General features: G+C 38.2%; 1 protein-coding gene across 1 annotated transcript; it reads right to left on the bottom strand.

Moving 5' to 3' along the window:
- Positions 1 to 7,050: 7,050 nt before the first annotated feature.
- LOC137633293 (uncharacterized) lies at positions 7,051 to 17,838 on the bottom strand. Its single transcript, XM_068365515.1, has 5 exons — positions 17,703 to 17,838; positions 12,649 to 12,760; positions 10,094 to 10,192; positions 9,167 to 9,266; positions 7,051 to 8,027 (listed from the first exon to the last, which is right to left on the bottom strand). Exons 2-5 carry the CDS (start codon positions 12,731 to 12,733, stop codon positions 7,781 to 7,783), a joined length of 531 nt encoding a protein of 176 aa, XP_068221616.1. The 5' UTR covers positions 12,734 to 12,760; positions 17,703 to 17,838; the 3' UTR covers positions 7,051 to 7,780.
- Positions 17,839 to 19,570: the final 1,732 nt, after the last annotated feature.

Genomic DNA, 19,570 nt, shown 5'->3' with positions numbered 1-19,570 from the left:
CGTTTTGTTTTGCTAGCTTCTATCGGTGTAAGAATTATATATAACTAACCAAAGTACTTTCTAAACATTCGTTCCATGTGCAAGTTTTATTGATAGTGTAGTAAATTGTAGCTGCTTAACCCTTTTACCCCCAAAGGACGTACTGGTACGTTTCACAAAACCCATCCCTTTACCCCCATGGACGTACCGGTACGTCCTAGTAAAAAAATGCTATAAAAAAATTTTTTTCATATTTATAATTTTTTAAAAAAATTCAGGCATTTTCCAAGAGAATGAGACCAACCTGACCTCTCTTATGACAAAAATTAAGGCTTAGCAATTTGAAAAAAAATGTGCTGGGAAAAAAATAACCCTTTGAGGGTTAGGGGGTGGAAATTTCCAAAGAGCCTGGGGGTAAAAGGGTTAAACATTATTGGATAAGTTGTTAAAAGGTTGTAGATTTTAACAACTTAGTGTTTTTGCAATACTTTGTGAATGTGCAATTGAATGGGCAGTCATGAGAAATACTTGAATGTAAATTTAATTCAACTTAATGGAATTGATTGTTTTGGTTTTTTCATTTATTGTTTATTAATTGCCAAGCTACAGCCGTTGTTGGAAAAGCAGGATCCTATAAAAATAGCCCAGTGAGGAAAGGAAACAAAGAAAAATTAAATATTTTAAAAACAGTATCATTAAAATAAGTATCCTGTATAAACTATGAAAACTTTTCCAAACCAAGAAGAGGAGGAATAAGATAGAATAGTGTGCTCGAGTGTACCCTCAAGCAAGAGAACTCCAACCCAGGTCAGTGGAAGACGATAGTACAGAGGCTATGGCACTACAAAGATTTAAAAATTTGTTCGTATTAATTCAATTTGGTGGTCTTATTGAAACTACAGCATAACCACCATAAAAGTTTTATTGTCACCTCAAATCTTTGAAGAAAGTGAGACGTATAGGAAATTATAAGAGATATCTCTCTTGTGCGCTGTAGAAACCCAGTAAGATTGTCGTCCACCAAGGACTGCACCCCTCCTTTATCAGTATTTCCCATAGGGAAGGGTCCCTTTAAGGCATTGTAAAAAGGGTGCAAATTTGTCAGACCTGTACGATTTTTGAAGTGTAAGTTTTTGCAATATTGTGCTATGGGACAATATATGACGAGACCTGTACGATATTTAAAGTGTAAGTTATTGCAATATTGTGCTATGGGACAATATAAGACGAGACCTGTACGATATTTGAAGTGTAATTTATTGCAATATTTTGCTATGGACATTATACTGCATCATGCTGGTTCAGTGACTCGGATTCTTGAGCTTAATGATAATTATATTTCATTGTTTAATATTCAACCAAAAATCCCATTTGTTCTGGCACAAATACGAAACCTTCATCCTTTACATGCAGTATGAGAGCGAAGCTGGAGAACATAGCTGTGGGAACTTGATAAAGAGATGCAAGCAGGTGGGCGAGGATTTCCCCCCCCCCCTCCATGCTCACTGAGTAGTCACTTTGATACCAGCAGTCCTTAAGAACAGACTTTCTTCCATTGGCTGAATATCCTACGGTTAATTGTTTTCTAGCATGGTTACTTCTGTACTCTATACTTAGGCCTGGTAGTGATACTTACAGCGTCTTGGGACGTTGTCCTTTGGTCGGAGACATGTCAAACGGCAGGCTAATATGCTTCCCTTGAGTCGTACTTCTTCGACGTTGGAAAGAACAAGCTTCCTCCTGAAGGATGACTACAGTATCCTTTGTTGAATCAACATTCTCTGACCAGATTGGAATGCTGATCACTGGACTTTGCCTGCGATCGGCTTGCTTTTTTAGTAACTTGAACGTGTTCACCCCTATGGAAGAGACATGATATAATTGTCTCCCTCGCGCCTCCTTATGGAACGGGTGACCCACCGAAGGATCCCTGTGTTGGTAAGTAACATGTCTCAACTAGCAGTGTGTGCACTTAATAGTTTATGCATACAAGCTCTTCGGAATGTGTGCGTCAGTCTTCAAATGCACTAGCATGCTCTTCGGAATGTGTGCGTGTCTTCAAATGCACTAGCATGACTGCACAGACACACCCAAAAGTGCTTGTAAGGTGACTACTGTAGACCCCTGGTGTGTTCAGCCTGTTGAAGGGTTTTAGAACAGGTAGATTGCAATGCCTCGCCATTCTGTGCCTCTTAGGCACCTCCTAAGGTTCAAGACGGTCAAGGATTGAGTGAATTCTTTGACCAGAGACCTTAGACTGCGTGAGCTAGCACACCCTGTGCGCGCTCTAGGTCTTATATGTAAATTATGATTGGCAGGTCTATCCAGTAGACTTCCCTGACTGTCAACTTCTGATTACTCTTGGGTGATCCTCACCCATAATCCCATTGTGATTCAGATCGCCCAGATTAGTTTCGCTGACAATTAACTATCCCCGATACAATTGGTGTCAACCTTACATCCTCTCTATTCGTCATTGTAAAGTTCCAATAGGGGACATGTTCAATCATCCAAGAAACGAATATATAACTTTCAGATCCGCTCTTTACACCTCGGAGGACAGGTTTCCATATCCCTTACCCTCTTTGAAAGGCTTACTCCGTAAAGAAATTCATAACCTTTGGCTGATACAGGACCACAGATCTTGTATATCCGAAAAAGATTCTCAAAGTTTTAGGGAGATCAAGACTGGATGTAATCTGATTGTTCTTACCAAAGGGAAATACTTGGATTGTATCATTAGGGAAATTGCAAATTACTTTTAAAATGTGTAATATTATTTAAGGCCTGAATTTGTACACTATTACAATTGTGCATATTATTATCACAAGGCTATCAGGCGTGCTTATTTGAAGCACTTTCTCACAAACATAAGCACACCAAGGCTCAATTTTGTGCATTCAGCTTTTTTTTGACGGTGTCTGCGTGGAGGCAAACTTTTGTACATCGTTTGTCTCAGGACTGTAGTCTGTTAGCTCTATACACACTGAAGAAAACACACCAGTCTTTCTTTTTTGACTATTAGTTCTTTAGGACCGATCAGTTGGAGTTACACAAAGTCACTCAGTGTTGGCCTTCACCGAGAACAAAAAGAAAAATGCGCTCTTTTGTGCTTTCTCCTCAGCTGTTCGCAACTGATCATCTTTCAAATGAAAACGGTTGCTCATTTTTGGAACGTTATCACACATGCATGCAATGTGAGCACTTTATGGAACGTTACCTGTTCATTATCGCTAACCTGTTAGCGATCACTTGCTGTAACGGGAGCTCCATCTCTTTAGTTCACGCTCCCATTGGTGTGGTGAGCACATGATTGAGAGAGCATTATGATTCTGTGATTTTGGAATGTTACCTTACAAACTTCAACCTTGACTGTTTGGGTCGCTGCTTGCTATCAATTGCCCATCATTTGCCTGTCTGCTAGACAGCTATCCCATGGAAGTACAGTAATGCTATTAGCCCCGGTAATTCATTCCCACACATGCAACCTGAGGGAAGGGCTAAGGTTTTAAAGTAAAGAGAATACAAATTTTCCTATGAAAATACAAATCTAAATAGAGAACTCTGAATTGTATAGTTAAAATAATTACAAATTACACTACTTTTAGATTGATCAATTTTGGGCTTAGCAGACACGGCGCCACTCAAAACTAGTGGTTGCTTTTAGGCATGTAACTTTAGCAGCACTCCTAGCTATTTGCATGTTGTTTCCCGTACTGGATGACTTGTGAGCCCCGACCCTGTTTATGCTCTCCGCTGTACTCTCTCGAGTATGCTTGGTACAGCTAGTAAAGATTTGCCCGCTCACAAATTATTCGTTTCTTCATCACAGTCTAAGGACTTGCTAAGCCTGGGATAAAAAAGTGTTGACTGACCATATCGTAGCAGACAAGGTCAAAAGTGTAACCAATATGGGGGGAGGAAAGTGGGGCCAGTTATTAACTTGCTTCAAGAGTACTGTACATGTGAGATAATTGTAATTTACTCATAAGCTGGTTGGCAAGGCCCTGAGTGAGGAAAGCACGCAAAACAGTTCCACAGTTTTGATTCTTCCACTAGAGGCGGCAGTCACAGAACCTACCTGTGGGAGGGTGCCTGCAACCTTGATAAAGGAGGGGTCGATATCACGGGACAGACCAGTCCAGTGTGGGTTCTGCCTCCTGTTGAACAACTCGTCTCCTTTAATTTATCATCAATGATGTCATCGTCCGACCGCCAGGGATGGGGGGAAGGACGTAGCTCTCCAGGTAGAGGTTCAGGCTGTTATAGAAGGGCACTCTCCAGAGTGCTCGCGTGTACCTAAGCGTACGCACAAGAATCCTCTCACGATTTCACCTCTAGAAGGTCAACGACGGCTACTCAGGCTGCTTCATTGGACTTAAATATAGTAAAGGTGTCGGGGGACGGGATACCAGACCAGTTGTAAATCTTTCAGACCTGAATGAGTTTGTTTGACCAACTTTGTCTGAGATAGAGAAGCCAGACACAATCATGCCATTGGATCTCATAATATCGATCAGTCTGAAGGATGCGTACTTCCAGATTACAATCTATCCTGGCTCCATGAAGTATCTCAGTTTTGTCATGCCGAGCAGAATATACCAATTCAAAGTTCTTTGCATTGATATCTCAACAAGTCTTCACCATAGTTATTGGCACACATCAACAGCACTTGGTCTTCTGCGTTACCCGAACGATTGGTTAATTGTTGCTGACTCGGTGGAGGACTTTTCAAGCAGGACAAACTCCTTACCTTTCGATCGTGATCTGGGAATTGTGAAAAGGAAGAAGTTTGCCTAGTTCACAAACAGAGTATAATTTATTTTGGAATAGACATTGACGTCATTGTGGGAAGTCTTCACGTCTCAGGGCAAACGAGCACACCTTTGAGAGATGGCTTTTCCCTCTCCTTCAACAGGCCACCGCAGCTTTGGCCTAAGTGGCTGGAACATCTAGCCTCCATGGAACGTCTCATTCTGAAAGATCGTCTCCACCTGCACCCTCTTCAATAGGAGCTGAAGACACAGCCACACTGGTCACAGGACTGCACCCCTCCTTTATCAGTATTTCCCATAGGGAAGGGTCCCTTTAAGGCATTGTAATTATTGCGTTTCCCCTTAACTGTGATACTCCCCCTCTGAAGGAGTGTTGGGAATTTAGACATTTACCATCTCGGTAAAATTAACTACCTGTCATTAGTGTGTTCACCTGTGTCCCAACTTCATAGCGTCACACTGGCTGATCGCTCTCATGAGAGAGAAAAGGAGAGGAAAAAAGGCCAGAAGTTCCCACTCTTAAACCTCTGACATACGATTAAACTGCCATCTTAGATATGATGCTTTTGTCCTGACAGAAATGCGAAGCTGCCATGTATCCTATGGAGACTATCCATGGACCTGAGGGTGCAATTCTAAAGGTAGTGTCTTGAAGATGGTCTGCCTGCAACACTTGGCCAACTAAGTGGTTGTTTTTGAAGGCTAAAGTGGTAATAATCCCTCACACTTCATGAGCTCCAGGAGGGGCAGGGAAGGAAAGTACATCCTTTAGATCTCTTAAGGTTCTATTGATGGTTTCACAAAGCGAGAAGATGATATTTTTGGAGATTTTCTAATTTGTCTTCCCTGTACTTACCAAGAGATTTTGTGAGTGGAATATACGTGATCTCGTACGCTTTGTGTAGAGCCTTGCAGGACACGAGCAAGATTATCGGTCATCTTTAACAATAAGACTGAAAATGAGTCAAATGTAGTCACTGATTGACGGGTCCCAAGTTTTGTTGTGGCCTGATTGGTAACGTCTCTGCCTGGTGTTTGCCAGTCGGGGGTTCGAGTCTCGCTCACTCGTTAGTGCCATTAGTGTCTGCAACCTTACCATCCTTGTGAGCTGAGGTTTGGGGGAGCTGTTGAGTCATCAGCAGCCATTGTCTGGCCTTCCCTGGTCCTAGCTTGGGTGGAGAGGGGTCTTGGGCGCTGATCATATGATATATGGTCAGTCTCTAGGGCATTGTCCTGCTTGATAGGCCAATGTCTCTGTCCCTTGCCTCTGCCATTCATGAGCGGCTTTTGAATCTTTAAACAAGATCTGCTTCTACCACTGAGAATGTGACACTAAGTAAAGTTTATGTGTCGCTTTCCCACTCATTTAGTTGAAGAAATGCCAGCAAGAATACCATTCTAAGGGTCAGGTCCCTATCTGAGGCTCCCCTCAATGGTTTGTATGGACCTTTACCAAGTGATATAAGCTGCCGGGTCTCATTCCAAGCAGGGATCTGATTTCCGTAGGGGCATGATCGTTTAAAATTCTATGTCGAAGCTGATAATCTCCTTGAGGAAGACAGATTTACAGTACTCCTTTCAGTCTGAAAATGTGACTGGAAGCCGAGCAATAGTCTTTAACCATCAACACCAAGAGTTCATCATCCCTCAGGTACACAAGAAAATCTGCAACTAGTGGAACAGAGGCCTCCAGTGGAGAAGTGTTCCTCCTAAGACACCAGTCACAGGACGAACCTGAAGGAGAATGGTCGCACTTAAATCTCCTGGTCCTCCTATTCTGCGTACATTGCAAATTGAGTTCAAAGTGCAGCGGTGCCTTTACACAAACATGAGAATGAGGATCAACCTCACCTTACTCATAAAGGTGACACAGTATCCATCTTACCGCCCTGGACATGTCTGCATGCTTTGTTGTTTCACACTCAAACTGTAAAGAGGGAAAATAAATATTGGTGAAAAACTTCAGGCCGATTGGAGAGCGTCGAAAGAACATCTGTACAGCTTGACTGCCAAGATCAGAATGAAGGCTCTGTCCTAACACCCATACCACCAGTGGCTGCCAGAACCTCGACAATTCTGCATTGGCCATTTCCAGCTTTCCCTTTCATCAGAATCTTACCCCTATTAGAGGACGAGGTTTTGCATTTGCGTAGGAACAAATCCGTATTGGATTACCTGTTCTAGCCTTTTACAGGATAGTCCTTTGAGACCGAACAGCACATTAACCCCCGTAAAAAGAATGATTCAATCTTTAAGATGTAATAAAAGGTAAGATTTATTTTGTATACAGTATATTGATTTAGGTCCACAAAATAACTCCTCAGGATGAACATAAACATAAAAAAATAAACTTCCATAAATAGAAAGTGGAAATTGCCATCAAAATCCTGTATAAAGAATAGAATTTTAATAAATAAAATCAATATGAGGATATATTATAGTTCATTTATTATAAAATGATGAAGATGAATATGAGAAGTGAAAATTGGGACAAAATAAAATGGAAGTTACACACGACAGCTTGAGAGGAGGACACCAAATGTAGTACACGAAAAACAAAGCAGTATGGCTAGCTAAAAGCCCCACTGATATAAAACGTTTAAATGCCATGTGAGGGAAACTTTAGCAATGATTCCCCCTCAGTGAACGAAGGATGGACACCAACATTTCGGTATGGAGAAGGACACTCCAAAATCAAACCATTGTTCTCTATTCTTGGGTAGTGCCATAGCCTCTGTACCATGGTCTTACACTGCCTTGGGTTAGAGTTCTCTTGCTTGAGGGTACACTCGGGCACACTTTTCTATCTAGTTCCTCTTCCTCTTGTTCTCTTAAAGTTTTTTATAGTTTAAATAGGAAATATTTATTTGAATATTGTTACTATTCCTAAAATATTTTATTTTTCCTTATTTCCTTTCCTCCTTTCCTCACTGGGCTATTTTCCCTGTTGGGGCCCCTGGGCTTATAACATCCTGCTTATAATAATACATAATAATAATAATGATGGGAAAACCTGTTGTATATTACTATAAACTCATCTCTTTTTCTAGCTTTTCCAGCATCAACTCTATCCGCCCTCTCATAACCGGTTGTCCTTTCTTAGTCTTCTGATTGAGTTTCTTGAAACGCTTCAGCCGTTCTTCCTTCCGTCTAATTTTGGCCAATGCTATTTCCTTCTTTTTCTGAAAAAAGGCCTCCTTTTTCTCCTTCCTTTCGGCAACTTTCTGATGGTACTGAAGTCTCGCCCGTTTCAAACTTGACATTTTTTGTTTTCTGTAAAGATGATTCTATTGAGCTCATGTATTCTTTAAAATTTTGTTTTGCAATACTTTTTATATATATGAATTTCATAAGTTTCAGTCCTAGCATATAAATTTATGGTATCTAATAACATTTACATGTATTGAATAGAATTTAAAATATATAATCATCAAAATTAATACAGTATATGATACTTTTAACATCGTTAAAATTTTGGTAAGGAGATACCCTTTCGATAATATTAAAGATGATAGAACCACACTATCAGAGGCCCAAAAAATCCTCTTAACATAAACCGTAACACGAAATGAGATTCAAGTTGCTTTTAACATGAGAATTATGGATTCAAGAAGGGGACCTCTAGCAGTCCTGAAGTATAACGGCATTTCTCGAGGCATGGGCATAGCTCTAATAATACAAACTTGCTACTAATCCTCTCTCTTCTTTAAATGACTCAAAAATGCATAGCACAATGAATGTCAAGTAATACTTATTAAAATATTGTATGTAATATTACTTGATATTCAGTGGTTGATCTTTATATTGTAATTAAAAGGAAGTAGCACAGCAGGTTCTCAAATTACAAAGCTAATAAGTTCCAAGAACTTGAATTACCGGGTATGTTAAATTTTGGCCTAGGTTAAGCTCAATCTGAATTGCATGACTGGTTTTTAGCTACAAAATTCAACACATAGATTTCATATGAAATAGATATCACGTTATTACAAATGTTTTGCTTAATATATTAAATTATAATATTTTCATTACAGTATTTCTGTATCTTATCTTTGTAATTTTCACTTAGGTTTGTGCTTGTATCCCTAAAAGTTTGTAGTTTGAGGACCTTCTGTATTGCATTAAGTAAAGTAATGCAATACAGAAGGTCCTCAAACTACAAATTTTCGGAGATACAAAAGTTTGTAGTTTGAGGACCTTCTGTATTGCATTAAGTAAAGTAATGCAATACAGAAGGTCCTCAAACTACAAACTTTTGGAGATACAAAAGTTTGTAGTTTGAGGAACTGTGTTGCATTACTTTACTTGATAGAAAATTAACTTGACCTAAGCCTCTTCTTCATCATACTTCAAGTAGAAAATTAATTTTAAACCAAAACATTGATATATTGATCTTAAAATTACGAGAGCCTTACTTTTTTTCAGAAAAAGCAGTTTCCTCCTCTTCATTCTCATTTATTTTGTCCTCAACAGGTGGGTCTGGAATCATTTCTCGTTCATTTCTCACAGCTTCATCTAGAAATTATTAAAAAAAAATATTAAATAAGGTAATTCAAAAGATTTTAAAGTTTTTTACAGCCTACACAATTTTGTTTAATCACAAACCCATTTCTTTCGTATTGTCTTTTCTCGTGCCCTCCAAAAATCCAACATTCATGATCAGAAAGAAAAAGAATACCTAGAAATTATTAAGAAAGTATTAGATAAAATAATTTCAAAGATTTTAAAGGGTTTTTACAGCCTACACAACTTTGTTTAATCACATAATGATTTCTTTAATATTAGTTCACGTGTCCCCAAAAAATCTGACATTCATGATCAGAAAGATCAAGAATGCTCCTCCTTCTAAAGGTGGCTGACGGACTCACTGTAAAGAATTTGACTGCTGAAAATCTACCCCAAACATTACAGGCTGTGTAAAAATTCACTGGGTTTATGCAAATATCACAAATATTAATCAAGATTTAAATGGTTTCTAGAGCATAAATTTTGATTTAGAAAATGAAATTCTTTTATATATATATATATATATATATATATATATATATATATATATATATATATATATATATATATATATATATATATATATATATACATACTGTATATATATATATATTATATATATATATATATATGAGATTCTTTTATATATATATATATATATATATATATATATATATATATATATATATATATATATATATATATATATATATATATATATATAATATAATATATATATATATATATAATATATATATATATATAATATATATATATATATATATATATATATATATATATATATATATATATATATAAATTATATAAGGACTCACCTTGTACCGTTCTCTTCATTTCTTTCCTCTCTTGCCATTTTTTCTCCTTGTAATACTGTCGTACAAATGCCTTCTTCTGCAAGAGAGCTCGGCCATGACCTAGTGGGAACAAAATAAAAGTTTTCAAAGTTTCCTATTTTAAAGAACACAACTGAATTTTCTATGGATTAGAAGTAAGACCATTTGAACTCCTTAGCAAACAGGAAAATCAGTGTACCAAATTTACAACTCATACATATTTACTGATATTTATTTCTTTAGATAAATTTTGAGTCAGGATGAACACAGAAAATAAAATATAACATTGGATAATTATAATACAGTACCCTTTAAATTTTGTTGTATTTTAGGAAAAGTCTAATTGCAAGATTTAAATATGTACTGGATTCCATAACCTAAATGACATAGTAGGTATTTTGGGTACTCTATAGACCATAAATTTAATTTATTACATTAGTTAACAACAACAAATTTCCTCATTAGCCATCAATCATATATACCCAAATTTGCTTTCACAGATGACTTTTAACTATTATTATTATTATTACTAGCTAAACTACAACCCTAGTTGGAAAAGCAAGATGCTACAAGCCCAAGGATTCCAACATGGCAAAATAGCCCAGTGAGGAAAGGAAATAAATATATGATATGAGAAATACGGAACAATTAATACACAATATTTTGAAAACAGTAACAATATCAATACAAATATTTCATAAATAAACTATAAGACTTATTTCAGCCTTTTCACCATAAAAACATTTGCTGCAAGTTTGAACTTTTGAAGTTCTACCAATTCAACTACCCGATTAGGAAAATCATTACACAATTTGGTCACAGCTGAAATTAAAACTTCTAGAATACTGTGTAGTATTGAGCCTCATGGTGGAGAAGCCCTGACTATTAAAATTGACTGCATATGTCACTTATAACCCCAATTATGATTAACTTACTTTCCTCATATTTCATAGTTTATGGTATTTAGGGGTTGCTGTGGCCTGATTGGTAACGTCTCTGCCTGGTGTTTGCCAGTAGGGGGTTCGAGTCCCGCTCAGACTCGTTAGTACCATTAGTGTCTGCAACCTTACTATCCTTGTGAACTAAGGTTGGGGGGAGCCTATAGGTCTATCTGCCGAGTCATCAGCAGCCACTGCCTGGCCCTCCCTAGTCCTAGCTTGGGTGGAGAGGAGGCTTGGGCACTGATCATATAATATATGGTCGGTCTCTAGGGCATTGTCCTAATTGCTAGGGCAATGTCACTGTCCCTTGCCTCTGTCATTCATGAGCGACCTTTAAACCTTCAAAGGTAACCGCTTTATATATAATTCCCCATATCATTAAAAGGATCACCATCATTATTCTAATAATGTTTATTGTTCAACTGCTAATTCATGGTTCATTTCAGCCTTTTCTACTCATATAAAATCTTCATCTTAGCAGCTACTTCCATTAGTGGCTTTGAGGTGACAGTTAACTGTAATTATGGCATAAATTTTTACTGATAACTTTACATTAATAATGTTTCAGCATCTGTTTCAATGATTACCTAACTGTATAAAGTACAGGGTACTGTACAATATATATATATTTCTACTTTTCACAGTTTATTCTGTATCTCTTCTTCTTTGCCCAAGTACATACACTAACTACCTGATAAGTTGTTATCTAGTTAGCACACACATCACCTATTCCCCTCATAGAAAAATAATTGTATCATTCTTCAGCAAACAGTCTAGAGAGGCCAAGGCCGAAGCTGCCATGGATGCCGACTCATAGGCCGAGCAACCTTGAGGCCCCCAGCAGAGAGCAAATTGACGAAGCTACCTGCAGAGGTGCAGACGCGTTGTTCTACGCCATATAAAACCTCCGCTATCTAAAGAGTGGGGATGGCACAGTCTTGTTTGACATGCTAGAACAGAGTGAATTCTCAGAACCACAGATCTGATCATTCACCTGGTCCAAAGCGAAGTCCACAAGATCCGATCAAATCAACTACAATGAGGGCTTCGATCCTTAAGGGGCACCAAAGTGCCAATCAATTACCGAGGGTGGGGCCACAGTCACCTTCCCAAGGACGTTGCACTCACGAATGACGGCAACGACCTTCAAAAAGGAGCTCTGTGACTCAGGGTAGTCAGCCTCTGTGGGCTACGGACAAAGATCCGTAGTCCTAGAGACATCCTGTCCCTGAGAAGCTCTTCTAAGAGAAGGCCACTTTAAAATCAAACCATTGTTCTCTAGTCTTTGGTAGTGCCATAGCCTCTACCATGGTCTTCCAAAGTCTTGCTTGTATGTATACTCAAGCAAGTGAAGCTTGAGCTTACACTCAGGCACAATATTCTATTTGTCTCCTTTCCTCACTGTTGGAGCCCTTGGGCTTACGGCATCCTGCTTTTCCAACTAGGATTGTAGCTTAGCTAGTAGTAATAATAATAATAATAATAATAATAATATGAACTGAATAATCTTCCGTGCTAACTTCCTTTTGGTATTAAACAGATATCTATTTATAAGAATAGTTACAGAAACATTACAAAACCAATTGACCAACATACCTTCCTGTTGACTTCCATAGTTTTTCTTATACTTTTGTTTGAAGTATTCTCTTTTGTTGAAAGTTGTTTTTCTTCTAGAATCCATGTCTTACTACAATCTTTTACACATACTCTGTAAGAAACAAACAACAATGAGAATCTTCCTCTTACAAAGAATTTCACAACAGTTTATATCATGTAAAATAATATGCCAACTACCTTAAATTAACTATTACTAAAGGAACAGAAAATCTTCAGAACATAACAAATTTCTTAATTAATTTGTAGTTTTCCTAACCATACAAACATTCGACCTTTAACCCTTTTACCCCCAAAGGACGTACTGGTACGTTTCACAAAAGCCATCCCTTTACCCCCATGGACGTACCGGTACATCCTTGCAAAAAAAATGCTATAAAATTTTTTTTTTTATATTTTTGATAATTTTTTTGTGAAAATTCAGGCATTTTCCAAGAGAATGAGACCAACCTGACCTCTCTATGACAAAAATTAGGGCTGTTGGAGCAATTTAAAAAATATATACTGCAAAATGTGCTGGGAAAAAAATAACCCCCTGGGGGTTAAGGGTTGGAAATTTCCAAATAGCCTGGGGGTAAAAGGGTTAATAGGAGACTTATCCTGAGCTATGGAACACCATACCCTAACCAATCTGGCTCGTTCGGTTCTCTAAACTAGGAAATGTCAAATATACTTTGGTCCTGCAGAGGAGCAAAAGTCATGACTCCTATTCAACCTCCCAATTACCTGAGCATAAAGATCTCGGAGCTGTTAGGGTAGGCCTCCAATACAGTGGCATTTATAAGATTGACGGGAATTCAAACGTTTTCTCCATCCTTCCCCTTGTAAAGATGGATGAGGGAGATACTTAAAAACAAAATAATGTAAAAAAAAAAAAAGGTGCTCTACTGAGTAGCTTACCATTGCTAGTCATAGTCGGCTCCATAATGGAGGACAGGAAAAAGACCAGACATTCCCATCTTTCATTATTGGACATATGCCGTGACCACTATCTAAATCAAGATGCTTCTTGGCTCACAAAAGAGCTAGACTTGCTATCACAGTTCCTGAGGAGAAAGTGTCCAAGGACACTGTACTCCTCAAGGTAGCGGGAAGTAAAGCTTGTCCGGCGTTTCCTGACTCATGCTTTCAGCACTTGAGCCACGGACAGATTCTTCTTGAAGATGAGAATGGAGCCAATTCCTCTGATTTTGTGATCTCACACTCTTGACGGACCGTTCACAGTTCCTTCCAAGGAAGGGTATGAGTGTCTAATGGTTTCATGAAGCCAAAATTAGACAGTACTTTTGGAGATCATTTTCTTCCCTCTACCACGGCTAAGGAATAACCTAATGTGCTTACAGGACAGAGAAATAGGTCATCCCGATTGCTAGTTGTATCTTGGAGGGAAGAGATAGAGGATTCGAACCTCGGGTCATGGACTGCAATAGGCATCCAAAAAGCGAGGTTGAGAACGTTTAATCACTAGCACTCACTAGGATACCTGTTGCTCACGTGTGTTTGAAGATTCAGTACTCTAGAACTCTGCAACAACATCATATTCGACAGTAGCAGCAGTGTGAACCAATATTATTGGCATGCACCACAGTCTATCTTCTGAATGAGAGAGAGAGAGATCTCAACCAACAGTACAGTATGTATAGCACTGTCTCTCTCTTTCTCATAGGGAGAGGAACGGTAAGAGTTAAGTTAACTCCTACCGATCAGACCTCCTTAACTTTACGATGACATCTTCTAATCAAACTCCTCAAAAGTCGCAGTGAAGACAAAGAAAAGGGAGACCCTAAAGTCTGTCTCCTAAGTCATGTAGGCAGAAGACACTCGTGAGGACCACACAACAACCAGGTGATATGTTCTCAGAGCTTTCTGGAATTGGTACATACCGAAAGGAAGATGAGCGGTAGTCTACCAACGGAACACCGAAGATGTCAAAGGAAAAACCTTCCTTAGGTTCATATTGTCAGTTACAAACACGAGGGATAGAACAGCAACAGACATGCCACTCGAAAGGAATAAGTACATAGGTGCGGCAGGTAGCACAGAAACTGTAACACAATTATAGTTATCGGTATGGCTGCAATTCCAATCATGATATAGAACAGTATCCCGTGGACACGACTGTAAGACCAATACACCTGTATTCAAATTGAAAGAAAAAGCATAATATTAAAACAGCCACATGCAGAATGTGCAGTGGGTGGATTGCAAAAACGAAGTCTAAGAAGGATTCTCTAGCATCAAAGGGTTTGCCTAAGCTGATGCCAAAAAAAACTCTTAAGCTCTTTCTTCCCTTCTTCGAGAACGAAGCCGGCTGTTTCACCTACGGTTTCTCCAGAGGCTCCGTCCTCTAGGGAACCCGTTGGGGGAAGGGAGACTGCCATCAACCCTCCTGGATTGGTTCTGACCAGGTGGCAGTATGGTACTCACCAGAGGCCAAAGTCAACATGAAGGTTATGCTACCTGTTGGTTGGGCTGGGCTTCCCTACTACCCACCAACTAGCAGTGTTTACCTTGTAGCTTAACAGCCATTTCCAACTTGGTTGAAGACATATTCCTACTACAGTACATGTCGAAGTTTTGTATTACATGTAAGAACAAATCACTGAAATAATAACCAGCATGGTTGGCGTGCACAGAACATCATGTACCACTTGCCAGAACAGAGAAGCAAGGAGATAATTATTGGGGAGTTAAGCGAGCCACGGCAGAGTAAAGACCATTTGAGGGACGTAATATAAATTGTAGGTAACTATGATACCTACATGAATTATATACAGTATCTTCCAAATGATTAATCTTGTATTAAGCATTTCTATCTATTAGTATTGCTGAAAATCACTAATTTTTAGAGTTTCCCCACCCACAAACCCGTTCCCCATTGGGATCACCCATAATTATTTTTATGGATATGAAAGCTCATAAATGGGAGTGGTTTGCCCCAATATTCATAGGTAGAAATAGATAAATCACAAGATATTGAGTAGGAAAAATATGTTTCATTATAGAATACCTGTACTAAGGATGATGATGATATCTAGCGCAAAGCCATAACTTTTCAGTTATGGAGGGTGACCCACCATGATTCATAAAATATGGATTTCCCCCAGGAATTATCATCAAAAATTGATCAAAACACAACAAAATACATTTAAAAAAGTCGGGGTGTACGTATGATAGCAGCCATCTGCATGTATGATTATGACTAACTTACGATACGGCAGTTTAAGGGCGGTAGTAGGGGGTGTTAGCGTCCCCCCTATTAGTTAAGTAGGTAAGGAAACGGCTTGTAGGTTAGGTTAGGAGGGGAAGTTAAGCTTAGTTGATGTCCATTTATGATACACAAGGGAGGAACTGGCCGCTGTTATACAAAGGCTCCAAAAAGTCTTTTTTTCTAAAGACTTTTTATTGTATTGTTCTATAAGTTTACCTTTTCTACATTAAGGATTAATGAGATGTACAGTATATTATGATTCTAGTTAACATACCACCCCACAACGGTATTACAAACGAAAACCAAATGATATGTACTGTAGCCACATATACATTAGTGAAAAACTAAACTTGGCTTGGGGTTAAGGTTCAGTTCAGTTCAGTTGTTGGGTGGAGGGATTCGCCCTTCCATCGGCACCTCCTTAGCTTTCTTTTTTATTCTAATTCTTTTATTCTCTCTTTTTTTTCCACATCTGATAAATATATTCTTTTCTTTTCTCTATTCCTTCTTTCTTAAACAGCACGTTTCCTATTATCTTCTATTTTTCTTCATACGGCTGCTGTAATTCTATTATTTTCCTTCTCTCGTCGCTGAGGTCTGGACAGTCAAGAATGAAATGGGCGAGGTCTTCAGTGTCTGCCCCACATGGCTTAAATTTCTACCCTTCCTCCTAATTCATGTCTTTTCCTTTCATTTAATCTTAAACAGTTGGCCCTAGCTCTATACATAATAACGGAACCAGGTTTGTTGTGATAAAAATTTCTTCTCCTATTGGACCTTTTTCTTGTTTGTATATTTCTAAAATAGGAGCCTTTGTATATCAGTGGCCAGTTCCTTATTTGGGTTAAAAATGGACATTAACTACCCTAAACTTTCCCCCCTAACCTAACCTACAAGCCGTGTCCTTACCTAACGGAGGGGCTAACGGCCCCCTTACACTCCCGTATTCTAAGTTAGCCATAATAATACATACAGGTGGCCGCTATCATACATACACCCCCTGGAGCCTTTGTATATCAGGTGCCAGTTCCTCACATTTATTAAAAATAGACATCAACTAATCTAAACATTTCCCCCTAACCTAACCTACTTACCTAACAGGGGGGTGGGGGGGCTGACGCCCCCTGTGACTCCCCCTTACACTGCCGTATTCTAAGTTAGGCATAATAATACATACAGGTAGCCACTATTGTACATACACCCTTAACCCCTAAACTATTTTTCTCTTTTATCTCATCCCTCCACATTTTATCATCTACTTCTCTAATCTGTACTGTAGAGCAACGTAACCTGGCCTGGACTATGAAGGGGGCTACACTAACCTAGCCTGGACTCTGAAGGGGGCCTTCACTAACCTACCTGGACTATGAAGGGGGCCTACACTAACCTAGCCTGGACTATGAAGGGGGGCTACACTAACCTAGCCTGGACTCTGAAGGGGGGCTACACTAACCTAGCCTGGACTATGAAGGGGGGCTACACTAACCTAGCCTGGACTATGAAGGGGGGCTACACTAACCTAGCCTGGACTATGAAAGGGGGCTACACTAACCTAGCCTGGACTATGAAGGGGGGCTACACTAACCTAGCCTGGACTATGAAGGGGGGCTACACTAACCTAGCCTGGACTCTGAAGGGGGACTACACTAACCTAGCCTGGACTATGAAGGGGGCCTACACTAACCTAGCCTGGACTATGAAGGGGGGCTACACTAACCTAGCCTGGACTATGAAGGGGGGCTACACTAACCTAGCCACGTCTCTCATAAAATATAATCCACGATAATATCCAAGAAACAGCTATAATTAATTTAGTTTGTCTTACCATACGATGCTGGAGTAAATTCACTAGATTTAAACGAAGAATATTGTGATTTAATAACTTGAAAATTTTACAAAATAAACGTGTCTGGGGGAACAGTAGTAGTAGTGAGGGAAGATATACCTATACAACGGTACGGTAATCTACGGTTACTTGGCTCGTTTTAGTTTGATTTCTCTATGATACAAATAAAATTGAAAAAAAACTTATATTTGCATAATTTTCCCCTGCAAATATTTATGTACAATTAAATATTACCCACTAATTCGTTATTGAAGCTAGTGTAACGCAAATTTCTTGTGAGAACTGATATTTCCATCATTAATCTTTCCATAGCCCCTTAAGTTATAACTAGCTTATGTTCTCAACCTTTTGTAAGGCTCATATATATATATATATATATATATATATATATATATATATATATATATATATATATATATATATATATATATATATATATACTTTTACTTTTAGGGGTTTATTTCTCGCCCTCCATCAGACACTGAGTCTGTTCAGGCGGGCCTTGCTTTGTGAAAATAATTTCTTTCCGGTTTATATTTTGTTCTGTATCTTTTCAGTTATTCGCTAGCATTTGTATTTAGGCTTAATAGTCTTCTGATTACTATTATAACGATTTCCAAAGAGATAAGTTTTCAGGTTTTCCTTGAAATCTACCACATTTTTGCTATTCTTGACATCAAGTGGAAGGTCGTTCTTCATCCTATTATATGATTCACACTAATTTCGAATAGTCTATATGGATGATTGACATGTCTAACTCTTACAGCAGCGCTAGTAGCTTGAGGGTTAATTATATTTAGGTAAATATCATATACAACTTGCTTGTGTGGAGCTTCACTTATTGAGCTATTTGGGAAAGGGTCGTTTCCTCAATATGTATTCTTCATCTCTCTCATAACCTTTAACAAGTCACGCATATTTATTTCCTTAAATTTCTTTTAACTTCTTACCCTCCTTCACTGGCATAACTGACTGTCCTTTTAGCTGATTTTGGAGGAAACCTCTATAAATTTTTTCATTTTTTTTCATTAAAGAATATAGCAAATTTCTCTGGCACAGACATTTTCAGGCAAGACATATCTTTTCTTTAATCCCATCAAATCATCTATGTTTTTGTGAAACTCCCTCATGTTATTAGTTTTTTTACTTTCGTCGTTGTAGAATTTTTTTTCTAACAGGATGTTATAGTCATTTCTGGCCTTATTATATAGTGTTCTGGCTTGTGAGGATTTGGCTCTTTTCCATCTACCTTCCATCTTACGTCTGTCTTTTTGCATTTGATAGCTCACTATTATACCATCTAACATTTTCGTGTACTAGTGTTTGTTTGCTCTTTATAGGACACTTGGCATCTTACATTTTTCCAAAATTGTCATTATATTTTTTTGGTATAACACCCAACACATTCTCTATCTACCACATGTTCACATTGTATGTAAGAGACAGAAAAAGAGCAACATGGTTACAAGAACAAAGTAAAATAAATAATATTCTACCCACATAAGAAAAAAGAAATGGATGTGGCCAGGAATGGTAAATACCAGAGTTTCATTTTACGGTGGATGGAGGGGATTTTATTATATATAATATAATATTTATTTAATAAGAAGCTCTTTTAATACTTTTTTTTCATGTTTTGTGGTCCTTTACCTTTATTTTGAGTTAAATTTTCATTAATGTTCACGCGCTCTGGAGATTAATCGAGGTTATACACTCCTTTGTTGCGTATGAAGTCGGGGAGCCATTTGCTCAAAACTTTTATTTATGTTTTGTGTTAGGTTAAGAAGCCTTTTTAATATTTTTTTTTTCATGTTTTGTGATCCTTTAACTTTATTTTTAATTAAATT

Source organism: Palaemon carinicauda, chromosome 42 (assembly GCF_036898095.1).
Source record: "Palaemon carinicauda isolate YSFRI2023 chromosome 42, ASM3689809v2, whole genome shotgun sequence".
NCBI classification, from domain to species: Eukaryota; Metazoa; Arthropoda; class Malacostraca; order Decapoda; family Palaemonidae; genus Palaemon; species Palaemon carinicauda.
This window is presented reverse-complemented; position numbering and strand designations above follow the sequence as displayed.

What these genes read in the sequence shown, in the direction of transcription:
- LOC137633293 (XM_068365515.1), bottom strand. Translation starts at nt 12,733, where the DNA reads ATGGATTCTAGAAGAAAAACAACTTTCAACAAAAGAGAATACTTCAAA. An exon ending in CTATGGAAGTCAACAGGAAG is followed by an intron (nt 10,193 to 12,648) that starts GTATGTTGGTCA and finishes TGTTCCCACTAG; the next exon opens with GTCATGGCCGAGCTCTCTTG. An exon ending in ACTGCTTTTTCTGAAAAAAA is followed by an intron (nt 8,028 to 9,166) that starts GTAAGGCTCTCG and finishes TCATCTTTACAG; the next exon opens with AAAACAAAAAATGTCAAGTT.